The 20,687-nt window shown below is 45.4% G+C and overlaps 1 protein-coding gene across 1 annotated transcript in view; it reads right to left on the bottom strand.

Moving 5' to 3' along the window:
• Positions 1–9,544, bottom strand: part of FSTL4 (follistatin like 4) — a 220,597-nt gene extending 211,053 nt beyond the window's left edge. The window contains exons 1-2 of the mRNA XM_086758856.1: positions 9,504–9,544; positions 4,646–4,781 (exon numbers count right to left, since the gene is read on the bottom strand). Coding sequence (XP_086614982.1) covers positions 4,646–4,781; positions 9,504–9,535 — 168 coding nt within the window. The 5' untranslated portion in view covers positions 9,536–9,544. The remainder of the gene's footprint in view (positions 1–4,645; positions 4,782–9,503) is intronic.
• Positions 9,545–20,687: the final 11,143 nt, after the last annotated feature.

Below are 20,687 nucleotides of genomic sequence, written 5' to 3'. Positions count from 1 at the left end.
AAAATAAAATAAAGGAAGTAGGATTTTGGTTCTGTAAGGGACTTCTTTCTGCTGAGCTGTAGATGCATCCTGCCAGTCCCTGACACTCCCTACTGAACCACAACCATCTCCCTAAAGTTCTTCCAGTTCTATGCTGTTACTCAAGCACACAGTGCCTGCCTTCTTCCCAGTGACCCGACATCCACATTTTCTAGCACTTCAAGCATAACAGCATCTCATAACACACGGCACTTAAGCCCCCTGGCCACCTCCCATAAGATAAAGCATTTATTAAACTCTCCCACCAGACAGGAGGGGGTAGGTGGGGTTTGGGGATGCAGAGGAAGGACCCCAGTGTGTGCATCCAAACACCACGAGAACATCCCACAGCACCTTGAACTGCAGATGCTCTGATAACCAGCACCTCGGGCAAAACCTTCTCATCTCCACAGAGATAAGACACTAGGTAAGAGTTAGAACAAAGAGCAGTCACAGCTTGTTAGAGACACCACATAAACAGGTAAGGAGCGAACTGCCAGTACGTACCAAAGTGATACAAAAATAAATCTAAGTCTTGTCTCCTTCGTAACCTTCATTAACGTCTAAAACAGGAGCAGGCGGTAGCCCAGTACAGATTTTAACTCAAATCTGCTTCTTACCTTCCTTTCTCCAAACTTACACACATGGCAGAGAATACATTACTAATAATAATTTTTAAAATAAATTCCAGGATATTAGATCTTCAACTGCATATAAAACTGATACACTGTGCCTGTCTTATTCCAAGCTCATGCTCTGAAATTATGCCTCTGAATTATAAGCAAAAGCTTTTACCAAGAGCCTTTGCAGTTTTGTGCCTTCCTTCCCAAAGCACTCCTTTCATAGTCTGTCAGATCAGGAAACACGACTTTGCTGGGAGAAGGAGCACAAAATCATCCCCATGACATTTGAATAACCAACTGTGGTCTTCAGCTACAGCAGTAAGTGCAGCAACACTTCAGAATCTGAGGATAATTAGGAATTTCTGCAGTAATTGATACTCCTAGACAAGTGCAGTTGAGGCTGTGCGCGGGCTCCAGAGGGATGCCCCAGCCGTGCAGGATGGCACTGAAGGGCTGGTAGGACCCAGTGTTTGCAGTCACAGCGAAGGCTAAGGTGACATTTATTACACGGAGATTTTAAGCAGTTCAGGTCTCCTGCAAGTAATAACTAATGAACGAGTAAAACGATGGGTATCCTACACAGCCAACACCTTCCAAATGCCAGTAAGTTTATGGTACCTTAAAGAAATTTTTGTGTTTGCTACACCCATCAGCATAAAAATAAGTGTTGGTATTGCTTCACACGATACTTGGAGACTGGTGATACAATTTAAGGCATAAGCCAGATAAGGTGATGAACATCATCGCAGGCAAGTGATCAGGGAACTCATTGGCACAGGTTGTCTAGTTCACCCCTCGAACTGTGCCGTCACAGCCCATGTCAGACACCAACAGAGCCGCCTGCTCCCAGTAAGGAGCAAGGTAAAGGACACAATGCCACACCAGCGAGGCGCGAACATATTGCAGCATGCTGGGAGGGAAAAGCAAACGTGCCAGCGCTTGGATCCGCGAGAGCCACTGGTACTCGCGGAGCACGTGGAGCATCGCCTGTGAGCTCTGCGCCAGAGAAGCCTCCCCAGGGACACAGCTTCTCCCTGCAGCAGACGGCAGACCCACTCCTGGCAGAGCTGGTGAAGACCCGCAGCACTGCTCTGTGGGCTCAGGAGATGACAAACCTGCCCCAAGAACCACGGCAAATTCAACCTGGCCCCGGCACGTAGCCGGGAACAGGAGAAGGTATCTTGGCATACATTACACGCAATAGGAGTTTGTCCCATGATGGTTCAGCCCTGGGACCTCCTACCTCCACAGGAGTTCATGGGCAACATCCAGAAGCCTCAAGAGCTTACCAGTACCCTCTGGAACCAGCCTATGAGAAGTTTCACCATGAAAAAGTGACAACAATATTCTCCAGAATTAATATGGACCAGGCAAGTTGCAGCTTTTCAGTTAAATACTTTGTCCTTTTTTTTTTTTTTAGATTAGCTTTTCTATTTTAATTCAATTTTACATCCAAAGAATTTCACACTGCATGTACATGTTTATTAACTATTCTGATTCTAAAAATATTTCTGAAGACAAACCTCTTCTCAGGAACACCCCATAAATTTGAGATGTGGAAGGCATCACGAAAACAGACACCATTGCTGTGTTAGAGCCCGTTTCTGATGCAGAAGGGCTGTAGCAGTCTACGGCCTCAAAATTTATTTTTCCTTTATAAATGCAAAGCATGACTGCAATAATTCCATCACAGACCATGAAGAAATTGATTTAGCAATCTGAACATAAATTAAGCAATGTTTTTGATTCAGTAAACTTGTTCCTATGCAGATCAGAACCAGTATTAGTGAAGGTCAGCGACCCATACCCAAGTATTTGCTTTGATGAAGTTCATAGGAATTTTAGATCAGAGCACACTTCAAATTATTTGACCTGTAAATTAACCCTTTACACATTTTTAAAGTGATTTTAGTGAATTGCTAGGAGCTTTTCTATTTACCATTCAATGTTTTAAACACATGTTAATGGAATTACATATTCATCAAACCATTAAATCGGTAGCTAACAAACTCGTCACGAATAAGGTGCTCCAAACTGAGCAAAACCCAAAATGACTAGGAGAGGAGAGGATTTCAGGTGATTTTTATTATTCAAAAGATATTATGGCTAAACTATCTCCCGAAAGAGAAAATAAACACCTTCTGAGATAAAATAGCACTTATCTCAATCTCACTGACCTACCCGAAAGCTACGTTCAGCACTCCAGCTTCATCTTGGTGTTTGGTGCCACACCACATAAACGCTATTTCTTGTGGAACAAGCTTTCTGTACAGGTACTTTTTAAACAAATCTGCGTTATAACTTACATCCCTTGAAGCCGTTTTAACTGCAATATTTATACATTAAAATTTTTTAATATTCACACTTGTTATAAATTCTGTGCAAATCTGAACAAACGCGTTTCTAGGTTAGATCCTTTCACCTCAAGCAAGATCAAGTAATTGCTACAACAACTTCATGGTTTTTAGAGGAAGATCAAATGAATTAGTGTCTTTCAAGCAGTATAATAGTTCTACAATTTATGTTAAAGTAAATCCTTTGAGTAATGAATTTAATTCCTCAGAGTAACTTTTCCAGAAATATCAAAAACTAACACACATTAGTGAAGAACGAGATCTTTTTTAAATGCAAAATATTGAATTATTTTTAATATAAAAGCAAAAGTGATCTGAGACAATGCAAGAGCATGTTTGATAGCCTGAGTCTACACAGCACCAAAATAACAGCGGAGGTGTGGAGTGGAACTGTTTTTCTTCACATTTACAGAACAGAGGATGGACACCTCATAGAAGAAGCACACCTGAAAGAACTCAGGACCGCAGAATCTCCAACCCCACTGAAACTATTTCCAAGTCCTACTGAGCAGTGAAAAGCATCTTTTTGATTGACTTAAACTGCTTTCTTGAAATAATGCACGCAACCGCGAGTACTTGTAGATGGGATGTGACTGGGAGAAACAGGATTCTCCAAGTAGAGCAAAATCCTGCGGCTTAAACAGATCCAATTGCAGCGTGAATCCATCAAGGGCTCATCATCAGCCTGGCTTCGACTAATGTGTCTGCCGGGGGGGAAGCGTTCCAGGCAACGGCAGTTAAAAAATACCAGAGTATCCTTTCCCTTGCCTCCACCACCATCTCCTACTGTTCAGGCGTTTGAGCAATCATTTAGCAAACCTACGATAACCAGGAACTAATTAAGTAACTAAAATTGTTTCAGCATTCATCATTTTCTTTTAATGAAAGTCACACTTCTAGATTTTTATAGCCTTACTTGCATGCCTCAGCCTCAGACACGAGAAAATCTGAGCCCACCCACCCTCAGCGCTTCTCCACTCCCACAAGCCCAGGGATGGAAGGCTGACAAGTCCATTACTGTCCTGCGCGAACGCATCAGGAGCCCCACCTTCCAGCAAGCCTGGCATCAGGGATGCTCCTCTCCAGCTGGGTCAATATCACCGTCCCTTCCTACAGCCACCACGCTCCCTTTCCCATTACTTTGTGCTTCACAGGGGTTTGGTATCAGAAAGTCAGGAGGGAAACACTCCGGCCAGTAACTTGCTGGTTCTCTCAGCCACCTGTGGCTCGGTTTGGGGGCTTTTAAGCAGCAAAAGGACTTTTTTCAGGTTTCACCTGAAGGCCCAGTGACCCAAATGAAGAGCCAGGACAAAGTTTGCTTATTAAATTTAGTTTCACTGGTCCCAGCAGCCCCAGGACAAAGCATACCATAAAGCTTTTAGGGCAAGGACTGCATCCCCACAATGGCCAGAGGCACTATTTACACTCCCAGAATGATGTCAATATACCCCCAAAAAATGTAAAAGCTTCTGCTTCACAGTTTGTACCCAATCGCTGCTCTTTCGCTGACCTCCTCAGCAAGTGTTTAATACAAATACACATGGATGAGTCCTCACTTGTTTTCCATTTTCACAGTACAGAAAAGCCTGAACACCGCGCAAAACCAGAAACCCAAGAGTTGCAGCTGCAGCAGAGGATGATGTACAGTACCTCTTGATGCAGCCTCCCCACGTCTGCGTACAGCCTTCTGCTCCTGTCCGCGTCCATCCATCCCCTCGCGACCGATGGGAAAACCCCAAGCAATACAAGAGAGAGCCAGAAGCTTCTTGATGTCATCATTTCACGTCTGTTGAAATTGAGAAAACAGTCATGAAACAGTCATCTCGCCACAAAACCCAGCGCAGATTCAGTAACGCGGCAGAAGCTGCAGCTGACGGCACCCACCCACACTCAGCCAGTGCAGACGGAGCTTTGCAGACCCCCACACCACAAGCAGCAAAACGCTGATTTTTCCTGTTTTGCACCCATCAGCATATTGGCAATGAATTTCCACAGTGCAACATTTACCCCAAAACTATCCTCCACAGGACATGTTCCCACGTAGCACCTGCAGACCCAGAGCTCTGGGGTTTCTAAATCCAACTACTGCGGCCAAGAGCAAACCACATCAAAACACAATATTATGGTACTGTAGAAACCAGAGGGTGACTTTATCCCACCTCCATAATCCCTAGCAGCACAGTGCCACTCATCATCAGGGACACACACTTGTACCCTCAGCAGATCTTCAGGAAAGCCCCAAACACCCACATTCGTTTCTGTGACCACTGGAGGCTTCCAGTAATGATATTCCAGAAAATTATCATGTTCAGAGGATGACACTGCCTGGAGCAGATCCAGCCCTGCCCAGATGGTTACCAAACCCACTAAAACGTTCAAGACCTGAAACAAACGCTGTGGTGAGGAGGGCTGATGTGTCCCTCCAACCCCCACGGAGGTGAGCTCCACCTGGTACTACAATTTCTCTACTCATTTGCCTCTGTCCCAAATAGAGACATTTCCAACCCCTCCCAGACACATCCTACTTAAGAACAGCACCGTCTCCCTGGCAGTGCCCCACCACAGCCCCGCACCAGCAGTGGGAGACTGGGAAGATGCAAGCAAGGATTTCCACCACAATAGCGTCCACTTCTTGCCTTTTATGGCTTTCTGAATGAATTCCCTGGAAACATTCCAGGCCAGGTTGGAATGGGGCTCTGAGCAACCTGATCTGGTTGGAGATGTCCCTGCTTTTTGCAGGGGAGGTGGACTGGGTGGGCTTTAACGGTCCCTGCCCACCCAAACCATTCTGGGATTCTAATTTGGAAGAAAAACCAATGCAGTTAGTTGTCAGATGGAACTGCTGTGTGTGTCACACACGCATAGCCCCACAAGCTCAGCCAGGAGAACTCTGTACTCCATTTGAACTTTTTTTTTTGGGAACAGGACACCAGATCACACCACTGCTTTTCACAATAAAAATACCAAAGGAGCCTCCCGGCCTGGTACCACTTCCGCGGTACCCGAAGGAAGCTTTGACCTTTCACGGCAGCTGCAGAGGATGCTAACGCAGACCCCTAATGAAGCATAATGACCAGTTAATGAAGCAAGCGATGGCATTTCTATAGCATGTGACAGGTCGCTGCTTGGTCTGAGCAATATACATTAACGAGGCACGGTACCTGCTAATGGCAAAACAAAGCCTGGCTGAATTAAGTCACCATGACATACCTTGCCAGAACAGGACTCGTTTTATGGTGTTTTCATGCCGTGTATTTGCTGCAGGGTACACGAGTCTCGGTGCGTCACGTTAATTTTGGAGCCAGGACCATTTACACCAGCGCTGAGTCGGTCTCGGCTGACACACTGTTAACACAACGCGCACCCAGAGAGTTCACACACAGCTTCTTCTCAGCGCTAACGTAAACAACCCAGACTGAGAGCACTCAGGATGAAATCAAAATTTATTAGGCTTTCTAAATTCCAATTAGAAGCCTCAGATGTAGCATTACTGGGGCTACAAATAAATGTTTAATAAAGCAAAGTCAATAAGCGACAAGTGCATTGTTACATTATGAATTGCTCTTGCACACCATTTCCCACGTTTTTTACATTATTTTGTATGCTCAGTTGATACCTTCACAGCAAATATAACCACTTCACTCTGCAGCTCTAGACACCTCTGACTCATGTGCTGCTGGAAATTACCGTCCTAGAGCAGAACAGGGCACTAGCTGGTTTAATGTATATTTAGTAAATACCCAACTGCTACAAACCATGATGGGATTTAGACGAGGATGCCCGTAACACTGCTGAAACTGAAAGGGCAGCCTCTACCTACTAGAAACTCTGGGTGTTTTATAAACGGAATTCATTGAGCATCCTTCTCCAGACAGTTTAGAAATCACTTATCTTTATTGCATACTGGCTGACAGTACACTAATTGCTCTCACTCATAACAAGAGGAGGACACACAAATTACACATTATATAGCAGAATAGCCTAAACCAAGCAACAAATCTGCACCATAAATATCAAGCGAGGGTTAACTCTGAAGCCGTACAGCATTTTCCCATCACCTGGCATCCTAACCCATAGCTCAGCATCGCCTTGCCCTGAGCTCAGGGGAGACTCTGCTCCTTCCAGAATCTGCTCTGCAGCTGCGTCATGCAATACAGCCACTGGATCGCGGTCTAAAGTTCCCTGAAGTCAGAAAAATTCAAATTGATTGAACAGGTCCAGAACACCGCTGTAAACTCGGACAACTCTTACTACCTGTTTCCTTTCCTCACTAGGATGAGGGACAGATCTGCACGGTGTGAGCCTCTACAGACATCACTGCCAAGATAAATCAAAGCTTGTGTATGGAAATGTCTGCGTAAAACAAGCAGTTGTATTCAAAAGAAAAAAAAAAATAAATGAACAACATTTGTGGGTAAACACTAGAAGTCTCTCAAGAGCTGGGGGCGGCAGGGAGTCTATCGCACACCGGCTCTCAGCAATGCACGTGAGCAAATAGACAAATTTCAATCTACTGTGTAATGCAGAAATGGGTAACTGTAATACAGACCCTAGAATTAAACCAGACTATTTTAAAGTAAACAAAGTTGAGCATCACAGCCACTTGCAGCATCTCCTTTGGTTTCAGGGGAATTACTTTCCAAGGAATTTCAGCCATTACGTTAAAGTACACAAAGCCTGGAAATTTACCTAAAGGTTGCAGTTTCTTCCTCCAAGCTAGAGCAGCGCTTCACAGCCTTCCTTGCAGCTGGCACCGCTTCACCAAGAAGCACTACGACAGCAGCGCCGTGTCACACACCGCTATCTGAAGGACCTCAAAACGCGACCGCCCAGCCCGGCAGGAACATGCATGGCAGCCAAGCCCCGCAGATGCTCTTGCGGCCCCAGTAACCACAGAACGCCCAGCCTGAGCTGGGATGGGTCTGCGCAGACACCGATGCACAGGGAGAGCCTCAGCTCACAAGAACATCAGTGCAACACCCCTGAAGGAAGAGGAATAACAGCAAGCAGATGCGAGCCAAAGATACAAGCGCAGGTTTTAGGGCACAGGTTTGAGAGCTGCTCAAGAACAAAAGGTCACCTTGAGAAAGGAATGGGAATAATCACAGTAGCCATCTGAGTGGAGACCAACAGAAATTGTTTAAAGCACTTCTGTGACATGCAGTATGAGCAGTCAGACAGCTAGATTGCTGCAGAGAGCCCACAACTTTTTCCTCCACAACACAGAAGCTTTAAGAATTCAACTATGGTGACCGTAATATGATTAAAGAATTTGCCAAAAGCAGTTACTGGTTTTATTTTCAGGGCTACCTCAATTGCAGCTTATTTTTTTAGCATTGAAAAAATAATAGTTGAGAATAGCTTTTAATAATTTCTAACAAGCCTCACCTTAGAAAGAAAGGGGTTGAACTTCATTACCTGAAGTTGTGGTTGTTGTTACAGCAAAAGGAAAGCACCCGGACCAAACCATTGCGGCTATATAAATGGGTTCTATTAGCGCCAGATAAGAACGTGGTCCTCAGCTCCTCTGCCATCAACTGTTCCAATTGCTTCAGCCTTATCTAAACAGCATTTCTATGGCCTGCAGAATAATTCTGATGCCCATAATTTCTTGTTGAGTGCTACAAAATTAAGCTATAAAATTAAGGAGAAAAATCCATTCTGAGATAACCTCTCAGCGAGGCAGAACAAAGCCAAATCACCAGTTCAGCCAGCTGCCTGCAGTATCTTAAACACATGAAGTTTGGATGCATTAAGAACTCATGCGAATCAGCTGTGATGTTTTAAGTACAAACCAGACATTTCATTTGAGCAAAAGCAGACACATGAATATTTCATTTGATCTTTATACCCTCCAAAAAAAAAAAAAAAAAAAAACAATGTTTCCCAGAAAAAAAAATTGGGAATCCAGCAGGGATGGACTGTCAAGAAGCTCCTAAACCTCGCAGGTACACAACCTTTGGTTTCCAGGCCTTGGGGACACTTTGCTACACTTCACCCGCAGGTTTGCTCAGAGAACTCCCACATCATCCCACTCCGTTATCCGGCAGCCAGCGCTCACGCAAAACCGGTCACTCCCACCGCGCAGAAGGATTTTCGACAAGTTGGGAAGGGAGCTCGATAGCTCTTATAAAGAATAATAAATTTTTAAAAAAACCCCATCCCTCCCAGCTGCCGGTCGCGAACGCCCCCCGAAAGCGCCCGCAGCCCGACGGGGCGCTCCGCATGGCGCCGGCACCACAGCGCCACCTAGGGGGCGCGGAAGGGAAGCGCCTGCCCCACTCGCGATCGCGACCGGACGCGCCCCGGTCGGCAGCAGCCCCGCAGCTTCTTCGGCGCGGGGGAACCGCAGCTCCCCGCGCCGCACTCCGCGGCGGAGGGGAGGGAGCCGCGTCCACCCCCACGGGCGGCATCCCCGCCTCTTGCTCCACACGCTGCGGAACGCGGAGCGGGGAAGGGCGGGGGGGGGGGGGGGGTCGCACCCGCCAAGCCCACCCCGGGTGCCCACCTGTTACCGCGCCCAGCCCGCGGCCGCGGCATCCGGATGCCGCCCCGGCGCCCAGCGCGCCCCGCGGAGGGACGCGGCGCGGTCTCCCCTCAGCCCGGTCGGGGATGGCAGCGCTCCGCCGGGCGCGCAGAGATGCGGGGCAGCACGGAACCCCCGCAGTAGCGGGATGGAAGGGCGGGCGCTGCCCCCGCCGCACTCACCTGGGGAGGGGGAGCGGAGCCGAGGGACGGGGCGGGACGGCGGTTGCGGGGCGGGAGCGGCGGCGGCCGAGTCGGCGGTGCGGGGCGGGCCGGCCCTATTTCTGCTCTCTGGGCCGGAGCCGCCTGACGTCACCGCCGCATTTGCATATTCCACCCAATCGCCGGCACCTGTACAGGGAGGGCGGGACCGCCCCCTCGGGGCACGCGGGGAGGGGGGCGGCGGCGGCCCCGTGGGACCGTCCCGCGGCGTCACCCACTCGCGGTTCGGGAGGACACAGAGGGACAGCGCTGTCCCCCTGGGGCACGGATCCCGTGTTGGAGCATCCCTGCCTGAGCGCCGGAAACACAGGGGGGACCCCCCCCGGGGGTGGGCAGCGTCTGGGGGTGCTGCTGCAGGTACCGAAAGGCAAACATTGGAATTCAGTCATTCTCCTCATCGCCATCGCATCTGATTAAAATATATATATATATATCAATATAATAATTTCTTATCGATTTTTTAAAAGGGTTGGGTGATAAGGAGAGGAAGGCACAACGGGACTGGAGAAGCAAAGAGAATTTAGACTGCGAGGAGGATCAGGCACATACTGGAGACCTGCAACACCCAAATAAACAACAGAAGGAGATGAGCAGTCTGAAAGAGCTAATAAAACATGTCAATTTTTGTGTTTCTTCCCATAAAGACTCTTAGAGCTGGTTCTGGCAGAAACAGATTGGATTTGTCATTGGCTTTGGCGTGAAAACGACGGGACCCCCAAGTTCAAATGTTTACAAAGACACAGACTGCTCTCGGAAACCTGGTCTCATCTGGAAGAAAATCTGCTTCATAAAAAAAAAATAATAATAATCATTCCACAAAATTAGGCACAAGGTTATGGAAGAGGGTCTTTCATGAGAGCAAGCTTTTTTTTATTATTTTTTATTTTGCATTTCCTTGCAGGACACACCAAGTGATCAGGCAGGTTGGTTTTCCTGGCTTTGCCACACCTTTTTCTGGCCTGTTAAATGCAACACCTCTGAAATATTTTCAGTGTTCACAAAAAAAAAATGGAGCTGCTTTACCAAAACCCTGTGCAAAGGCTTATAGGGAATCTTGTTGGTTTTTTTTTCTGTTTTCCTTCTTCAGGAAGGAAACGACCTGAAATCGCTGATTTAAGGTTTGGATTAAAAAAGAAATCACAAATGTAATAAAGCGAGGAGTACCCACTGTGAATTGTGCGTGGCAATGTAGAGGAGGTCTTTGTGGAGCATCCTAGGAGGAGAAATGAGTGCGTGTTTCACAGCTGGCCTGCAGGTGTAAGAGGTCTGAGGTCTAAAAAAATAAAGCTGAAATCTAATCAGAGACAAATACTGTATCTTCAGTGAGATCTTTTTCTTTTTCCCAAGGGAAAAAAATCAGAAATAGTATCAGTAGAGACAACACTTCCCCGTTTCGTGAGGTGAAGGAAGAAACTCGCCAGCATCCATTAGTCTATGAGAAGACACTGGTGCTGTCAATTTGGAGTATTTAGTGATTGGTTGCTGGGCTTCTGGGTGTCCGCGGCAGCTGAGATGAACGGGAGAGCGTGGTGCGGTGTCCTGCTCGTGGCAGCCGAACCAGGAGCGCGTGCACCCTGCGCAGAGGGTGTGCTGGGCAATTCGGCTGGCGGAGAGCGCCCATCTGCGCCTCCAGCAGATAGCGGGTGCCGAAGGTGACCGCCTTCCTCACCCAGGTATCGCACGATGCCCAGATTTCCCTTCCCCACCGTTAGGTACAAACAGGCATTTTTAGTCCCAAGGGCTCCTTGAAAGGGAGCTTTGTGGGTGGGTGGGGGATCTGCTGTGCCCCAGCGCTGCTTCACCCACCCGCAAAGTCTGAGCAAAGCCAACAGCTCTGTTACAGAGCTGCAGAAATAAACTGCTGCTTGCTCCAGAGAGGGCTGGCAACCAAAAACTGATAAATTCCTCATCTTCAGGGCTGGATGAGTTTGAAGCAAAATAATTGCTGCTTTCCTTTGAACTGAGAATTGGAGAGGTTCAAAAAACAGTGACTGGAGATATAATGAAAAAAAAAAAGAATGATTTTCGAGTCAGACTTGAGGAGGGGGAGGTTCCTATGCAGAGAAAGGGGAAAAACAAGTTTGCAATTTTTTAAAATTTATTTTTTCTTGAAATACAGGATAGCCCATTCACTGAAATTAGAACTAAGACTCTTCCCCTCCACTCAGTTTAAACAAAAAAAAAAACCCAAAAACAATTTAAAAAAAAGAAAAATTAAAAGCAGAAAACAAGCAACAAAGGAAAAGCACTCTGGAAATCTAGAGGAGTTGAGGCTGCAAGTGACAATATGTTGAGTGTGACGTGGGCAAATCTGAGGACTGTGAAGAAGGAGAGACCTTGGGCCAGTCCTGGGCTCACGTACTTCGGTGAGAGGAGCTGGAAATGTGCAACCTGTTGTCAGCTTTGACTGGTGTGACTTCAGGAATTTGATGAGAAAATTTAAACAACAGATTGGCAAGGTAGAGCTCTGTGTCACTGAAGATACGATGGCATTCAAGGGTGACCACGGCAGTTAGTTTAAGGGAAAGAGTTTTGAAGAACAGATGGTCGTCTCTTATTGGACTTTTTTTTTTAAATAAAAAAAAAAACAAACACAACAGAGCAATGCACATAGCCAAGACTCCCTGATTTCTACCAGCAAAGGAATTAACTAGTAACCATCTGAGCTATCTGAAGTACTTCCAAAATCTGCTAAGTGATGTTCAGAAGAGGAGGATAAGGTTTTGTCTTTGAAAATTCAGACTTTGAACGGCAGCGAATCACCCACCCACCCCCCTCGTCCACTCCTGGTAGCTAAATGCAGTAATTAACGATGAGTTTTTAAAAGAACATTGTATTCACTGGAAAGAAGAAGCTGAGGAGGTAATAGGACAACAAGATTCATGCTCATCACTTTCAGTTATTTGAACCAAGAGCCTAAATCAGGCCTGATTAAAATAGGAACTCAAAACCAGATTCAACCAAAACTAGAGATATTAAACAAATATGACTGTGACAAGAGTCATGATTCAATTATTAGGAGTCCATCTTTTAATTGCTCATTAAGATGACAGTGTGTATCTTTGCCTACATACATTTAGCAAAGCCTTTTCACTTTGACAGCGCATAAAATTATCCATGCCAACTGTATATCTCTTACTTTTTATGTCAACTTTAGAGTTGCCAGTTTTTCATTATCCTCTTGGCCACAAATTAATAAGGAGGAACAAATTTAATAGCAGCCTCAAACCTTTAGAGATTATGTCAGCCTTGTGTATCTGCGCCAGTTAAATTACCATTTATTTCTGCTTAAATTTAATGTGGTCATCTTCATACAAACACACACATATTTAAAGCCTGCTCTCAGGGATCGGCGTTAGCGTGCCGAGGGGCTGCGCTGAAAAGCCAACACGGAGCTCAGACTTGAACCTTTCTAACCACGTCACTCTGTTGAAGATGCAACAAATGGAGAAGATCAAGGTCAAGAGCTGGAAAGACGCAGGAGTTTTTTCGTGGGTGCCGTTCTCCCATGTCATTCCCAGCCGGGACTTCTACGGATGACCCTCCGCAGCAGTGGCGTGTCCTTTGGGTGGTCAAAATGGGTCGAGACCCACATCTAGGTAGGTGCTGCCCGCGCTGACCCATGCTTCTCTGCCTTCGCCGTGTTTTATTGAGCGAGTGCTCTGTTTGCTAACATGCACACAAACACTGGATCTGGATTGCAGTGCTCTTCCCTGTCTTCGGAGCTGTAAGCCCAAAATAATAAAAAAATAAATTGTAAAAGATGTTTTATACCAAAGGAAATACTAAACGTAGAAACAGCGGTTTGATTCATTTCACAGCTGTAGCCTTTTTTGATTTGTTTGTAATTTTCTACACTACTGCTTCCAATTTGATACTGCCTGGGCCTCGGATGACAATGGGAACGGGATAACAGATGATGAGCTCAAAATACTGAACACAATGATACTCGCCCTACGTGTACCCACAATCAATATGTCAATTTGAGGAAGGAACCATCAGCCACCGGGCAAAGTTTGGAATATAAAATGTCACAGGAACTCAAGGCACATTTCTTATTTCTTAGGAATTGTCAGAGCAGCCGGCTTGTTGCTGTGTAGGGGATATACAGAGGGTTCAAATATTTAGCCCCAGAGACCTGAATTAAAATCGACGTCACAACTTTCAGCGGCTCCCTTCATTGCCCTGGGAAGCCGAACGCACCCGGCTAACTGTAGGGCCAACGGCAGGACCTGCATGAGCAGGTCCCACCACCGTTGACCAAACTCAGGGCTTTGGGAAGGGCACCTGTTTTCCTCAATTTACCCATCTCTGGATATTTTCTTGGTTTCTTCTTCCAGATGCACAGGAGAGATCATCAAAGACAGTGGACAGGGTTTATCTGAAGACAAGAAAGCACTTTGATCCATGGGCACAGATAATAATAAGGCGTTTAGATTTTTTTCCTTGGCTGTTCGTACGTAGAGTCGAGTCATAGGAGTCTTGGTGAATATTCTGGAGTATATGGTGATCTTTCTTTCAAGCTTGTTTCCAAGAGGACGTTTAAAGTGAGGAGCTTTAGCAGAGCTGTTAACATCGCAGGCTGTACAGCAGAGGAGCGGGTGGTCAGAGGTACGGGACTCCTGATCCACATCGACAAAACTCCCCGTGTCAGAGAGAAAGAGGCAGATGAATGAAACAGGTGAAGATGAAAGAACATGCACCAAAGCAGAAGAAAAACCGGCAAGAAATGTGAGTCTGCCTCATCCGAAACATTTGAAGAAGTTTTCTAAAGCATCTTGGTGTTTCATCTCATCACTTAATAGGTTTTACTTTACGCCTGTGCATGTCTACACTGTATATCAAGTTCAAGAAATACTTATGAGCAAGAGTGAATTGGCTGCAGATTCCTTAAATTGCCTCTGCAGACAGATGGCCAGCAAGCAGGCTGGGAGGGAGAGTACGAGCAAGGAAGACATTGTTCTTCAAGAAAAAATTGAGAAATGTAAACTGCACCATCAGCGCTAAGAAAGACAAACCCCTGCAAAGCACTAGCCAGGCTCAGTTCAAACAGCAATTAAATGATTTAAGACAAGACTGTGATCGTTTACAATTTTTAAAGGTGAAAGGTGTGATTTTGGTAATACCTTAGAATTAAAAGGCCAGCCGCTCCGTCTTTAAAATGATGGTTTCTCTCCTGGAAGACTTATCTCATTGTCAGTCCATTAGCAGCCAGCCAGAACCCATCCATACAAAAATAATTGGCTATTGATATACGGTAATGCTGAAAAGTTATTCTTATTTTTGTTCATTGCTACAGAAAGATGTCCTCCCTAGCCTACGCTTTCAATCATTATAAAAGCTGCTGTGAAAAACTAAAAACTCTTCTGAGATGGATTAAGATCTACTTCACAAATAAATACATTTTATCACTAAGAGAAGAGGCAAATGTCACTGGTACGGAGTGTTTTATACACAGTAGAGACCGCTTACGCTGGAATTGTCCCCTCATGGTAAATTAATGTTACTATGCGCAGTCCACCCCGCGCGAGCGGGCTCGAGTGCAGGGTTTATGCCTGCGGGACACATGCGGAGAACTGTTTTTCAGCCACAAACCAACCTTCCTTTTTCTTTGGCTGTAGTGAGCTAGAAGGGGGTAAAAAGGATGGCTTACCTCCAAAAAAGGATGGTTTTACCTCAGAAAAGCATGGTTTAACTCAAAAAAAAAAAAAAAAGGATGGTTTACCTCAAAAAAGGATGGTTTACATCAAAAAAGGATGGTTTACCAAACAGGGGCAGCGGCCACCGCTCTCTGCAGGGACCAAGGTCCCGTCTTCTCCTTTGCTCAGAAAAGGGTCGCATCCTGCACGCCGCTGGCGGTGCCTGGGTCCCAGAGGAGCCGGCAGCCTGGGAAGGGCAAAACCCACCACCACCAGCAGCCATCGGGCCCCGTAAAATGTTATTTGTGAACAGGCGGGGAAGTTTGCGCTTGGAAGAAAACAAATTGTTAAAGCAGCGATGAGGCGGTGGCAGATGCTGCACTCACCAGCTAAGCACCCCTCAAGAACAGCCAATAAAACTGGGGGCTATCAGACTTTGTAATGCTGTATTTTAAAGATAAAGAGTATCCGGTTGGAATCGCGCTAAGGTTTTTACTTTCTCGCGGATGGCTATTGGGCTGTGCTGTAACACAGTCTCAAGCTGAACTGAAACAAGGGGGTGTAAAACCCCGCTGGGACGATACGCAGGGAGATGTAGAAGGCAGAATGGAGGAAGTGGGGAAATAATGGAGCTTGACAGGGAATTTTTGGGACCATCGTTTGAGCCAGTGGTTGAAATTTCTCATGCTTAAGGCTCAAACACAGACCGACGAGAAAGCAAGGCGTTGGATGGCTCCAACAAATCTGCCTTGGGACCTCGCATAGATGTTGATTTGGGGTTGTTTTGCCTTATTTATGGCCATTCACTTGTAACTGTTGTTGATAAAATGTTTAAAGGAGTAAAAATTTAATAGTACATTTGTTTCAGCTGTCTATGGAATTATTTTTCCTTATATATTTTTCTTGTTTGGCCAAATCTCTACTGTAACTCCTTCAACACAATCAGTTTTGGTTGCTTTTGTGCTGCTATTAGAAGCGTATCACTGCTGGTAGTTACTATACTGAGCCTCTGTTATCCCTTTAGCAACAGTCTCTCCTGCAGTAAAAGGAAATGCATTTATTTTCTCTCGTCTCTTATTGTCCAGAATTGCTCTTGGATATTACAGTCGTCAATGTTTAGTATTAAATCATTTCCCTGCCAATTCATTGTAATCAAATCTTCCGCAAAGTCAATAGCAATAACATTTTTATAAGGCATTGTCTCTCTCATCCTATTAGGTGCTTTCAGATCCTTGAGTTTTCCATTCTGAAAATAATAGATAGTGACCTGGGAGAAAGCATAAAATCTGTGAAAGTCACACAAGCAATCATGTAATTGCTCATACCGACCAAACCTTTGGGCCAGACCTTTGGCTACTTCAGACTGAAGGTCACTGAATCCTACGAGTGACTTTTATTTTCTGGGAAAAAAAAAAAAAAAGCAGAATAAATAAAGGAGCTACCAGGCCCACTGGAACCGATAACAATATTTCTGTGTTTAATGGGGCCAGATGTTGGCTTTGCAAAGTTATAGGTGGTGTTACACTGGTACATCTGTGCCGCAAGGCAAACGTGCCGCTACAGCTCACAGGGTGGTACAAAGCTGGTTTAGAGGAGATGCCGACAGCCGCATGGCTGAGGATGCTGCAGAGCCCACGTCCCTCTGGGATGCACCACCCCAAGCAACGGGTGCTACACAGCCTGTGGTGAAACACCGGGACAGAGTCTGCTTCCTTCAGCATCCTTTCAACTGAAAGCAGCTTCTGCCTGCCTCTTCATCAGGTCCTTAGGATAAACTTGGGTTTCATCTTCCTCTGCCTTTAGGAGGGGCAGAGTTGCACTGCTTGGGTTTACTCTGGCTTAGAAGGAACCAAAGTAGGCCACAGATACAGCCAAAACAGGACAAGTCACCTTAATTTTAAGTGTATAGCTTGCACAGAAGACAGCAGAAGCTTTCTATGAAAGGAAATGGCACAATTATGGCTTCCTATTACAGCTATTTACAAACACAGATGGAGAAAATATTACAATGGATGGAAGAAAACAAATTTCTCCATAGTTACATTGCACTAATGGCACTTGCTATGCTGTAACTCCATAAATGAAAGAGTAAAGGCTTATCTAAATTAGTTTGTTCAGCCGTAAGAGGAAAAGGCTCCGGAGGGTACCTCGCTGCACTTGCAGCTACAGAGAGGGAGGGCAGCGAGATGGACTGAGATGCTCCTCATGGGCACACAGAGAACACGCACGGCCGAGAGTACAACAGGGGTGTTCTGGGGGGAAAAAAATCACCTTGAGGGCAGTTAAAGACTGGAACAGGGACCCAGAGAGGTTGCAGAATCTTACCTTTGAGATATTTAAAATTTGGCTGGATGAGGCTCTGAGCAATCTGCTCTAGCAGACCCTGCCTTGAGCGGGAGGTTGGGCTCAGTGACCTCCAGAGGTCCCGTCCACCTAGGTCAGTCTGTAACTCAGGAACTCTGTAAACAGCTTTTGACATTAGCCTCTAGGAAAAGGAGCATCACTCAGTGAATGTAAACCGCTAAACCCACAATCATTTCCAGACAGCCAGGCTAGTATTTTCCTCGTCTGTATTTTAATGCCATTGGAAGTAACAGGTATCCAGCTGACTTCTGGGTAGAGCAGAGGTTCAGACTCCAAATCAGTAGTGAAAACTGATCTAGAAAGTCTTATTTGCTGTCTATAAGCAGAAGTTCAGTTGAAAATTACATACAGGATATTACGATGAACAGTGGCTGATGTGTTATTAAATAACACATGTAAAAAAATCTATTATTTAATTTTCACCTTATGAAAACTCCCCATGAGGTCTGAACGGAGATCTTTCACTGACACTGAACTCTGCTTTGTTCTGGGTGATGCTGCTCCACACAGTTGCCGCTGCTTCAGCAGAGATTTCCAAAGTACCAACCCAGCATCTTCCAGAGTTTTCTCTCTCAAACACACAGCTCTCCTCAGATGAAGGTTCCTTGACTTGGATTTAAATATTACTAGTGCTGCTGTTGAATTCTTGAATCCATCTCTTCCACAACTTAGTGCCACACTGCCTGTACATACATCCCTCTTCTGTGGATTTTAATGAGACCAGAGGATCTCTCAAAGTCACGAGGTGGTTGCCCATGAGGCAATTTAGTTCTACTTTCACTTACAACACCGATCCTGCCGTCAGTGAACATCTGGCAGTTTATAACCAATGAAGTAAACCACCTAAAAGGGAAGGTGTACCAGGCACGACACCGGCAGTGAAGTAGTTGTGCTTTCTCAGTTTAATTTGAGCTTTGGGGGAGCATGATAACCTCAGTGTCACTGAGACACCAGCATCATGACCCTCAACAAACTTACAATTTGGTTTCCATACCAAGAAGAAAAAGTAATGCTGGTTTTGAAGAGACTTTATCATTTGTCCAACCCATCAGTACTGTGAAGCAACAGCGATGATCCCAAAGTGACCGTACACTGACGAGCGGGTTTCTCCCGAGGGTGGCTTGCACACCCTTACACACTCAGATGAAGAAGTACGGAAGTCATCTGCAAGCACTTATCACTTGCAAGGATGGGTGACAGAGCTACATCTGTGTAAACCACAGCCGTGAGTTTCATTGATTCTGATGGGTAATTTGTTTCGGACTCTGCAAGGCAAACCCGTAGAGACCAGCAGTCAATACCAGTAGAAGTGGATTAGCGCAATAACATGCATCTTTTGGTTCAGTGGGCAGGCAGAATAGTTATTATTCCTATTAGCTCACATTCAGGTGAAAAACAAAGCAAAAAGTTAGTGTCAACTGCAGGCTGGATAGATCTTGTTTTTCCTTCTTCATTGACAGGGTTACAAGATCTGCCGCTACTCTAGTTTTTTCATTCTTTCTTTCTTTTTTTTTTTAATATTGATGCATTTTAAACAGGAAGAAAGAGAATGGGGACATCTCTAGTCCCTGTTCTCATCTCAACTTCTTCATGTATTGTGTAATTCCCTAATGTCTGGGAACCTGTTCAAAACTCCTCATTGTCAGCGTGTTCAGATCTCGAGGGACAAGACCCACAGCTAATATTCAAGAAAATGTATTCCTGTCTATGAATAATATGAAGAGCTGAATCCTTATTTTCTTCTTTTTTTTTTTTTTTCCTCTCACATGGCCTTAATGAAGACTTTGTAATGCTTTCTCCCCAGGGCCACAAGGTACCATCTAATATCTGCATTAAAATATTCTCTCCCTGCCTCAAACCCCAAGCTGACATCTGAAAACTGGGAAATAGTTTGTTCCAGGCTTCCTGGGCAACATAGAAACAAGTCTCTGCAAATAAGTAGAGCTTTAAACCTAAAAAGAGCCACAGAGTAAAGAAGAAACACAGCCAAGCTTAGAGGCCGTTACCCTTCTAGGGATGCTGGAGTCAAGGCATGAACCTGGTGAAATCTGAAATAAAAGACTTTTACAAGCAGGACAAAACCTATTTTTACAGCATCGTTCCCATGTGAAGTGGATAAAAGGTCCCATTTTCCTCCTGCCCCGCTCTCCCTGCCCCCAGTTTCTTCTCATCTCACATAAAAGATTATTTTCTCTTTTTTTTTTTTCTATTATTTTCTCCATACTGGATGTAGGTGAGCTTCATAGGGAGCTGTGCTGGCTCCGGGTGCAGAGCTGCTCTCCTGGGAAGGAAGGAAGAGCTTTAGATTATCTTCCCCATTTTGCTCTCATTGACTTAAAGAACTGACAAGTTTACCAAAAGTAGAGCTGGCCTTGAAATATCTTGAAAATCCAGTGACTTCTATGTTCTGAAGCTTACCTTGAATCTAATTTTGAAGATCTCACTTGATAGTATGTGCAGCCCCCGTGCCAGCAGCATTCGATCTCTACATCTCAGGTAACCAAATCATCTCCAAATTGTTTTTAAAGATGAATATCATTCCTGCATCACCGAGAAAGTGAAGAACCAGCCTGACCGGGACAGCTTGTACGGATGAGGCTTTATTTGGGCAGCTGGTTTCACCAGTGACGCTGTGGGGGCAGGTTCTCCAAACCCATGCTGAGAGCAGGGATGCAAGCGTCGCTCCTCACGTAAGTAGAAACCTTCAAACCATTGTCCCTTTTCCGGTGAAAATAATACCAATGACGTATACTTCAAGCACATATTGACAGATCATTTCGATCTCTCAGTGGCATTTTTGCTTTGTTAGTTAATAGATTTGAGTGCTTAGATAGATTCGTATTCTGAAAAATTTTCTAGTTTTTGTTGGAGTGCAAATGACCAAGATTTGGCCCCCAGTTGCACTGGTCTAGCTGGAGTATAATTTTTATGGGATTCAGTTT

The sequence above is a fragment of the Chlamydotis macqueenii genome, chromosome 14 (genome assembly GCF_036417535.1).
Source record: "Chlamydotis macqueenii isolate bChlMac1 chromosome 14, bChlMac1.mat, whole genome shotgun sequence".
Classification (NCBI taxonomy): domain Eukaryota; kingdom Metazoa; phylum Chordata; class Aves; order Otidiformes; family Otididae; genus Chlamydotis; species Chlamydotis macqueenii.
This window is presented reverse-complemented; position numbering and strand designations above follow the sequence as displayed.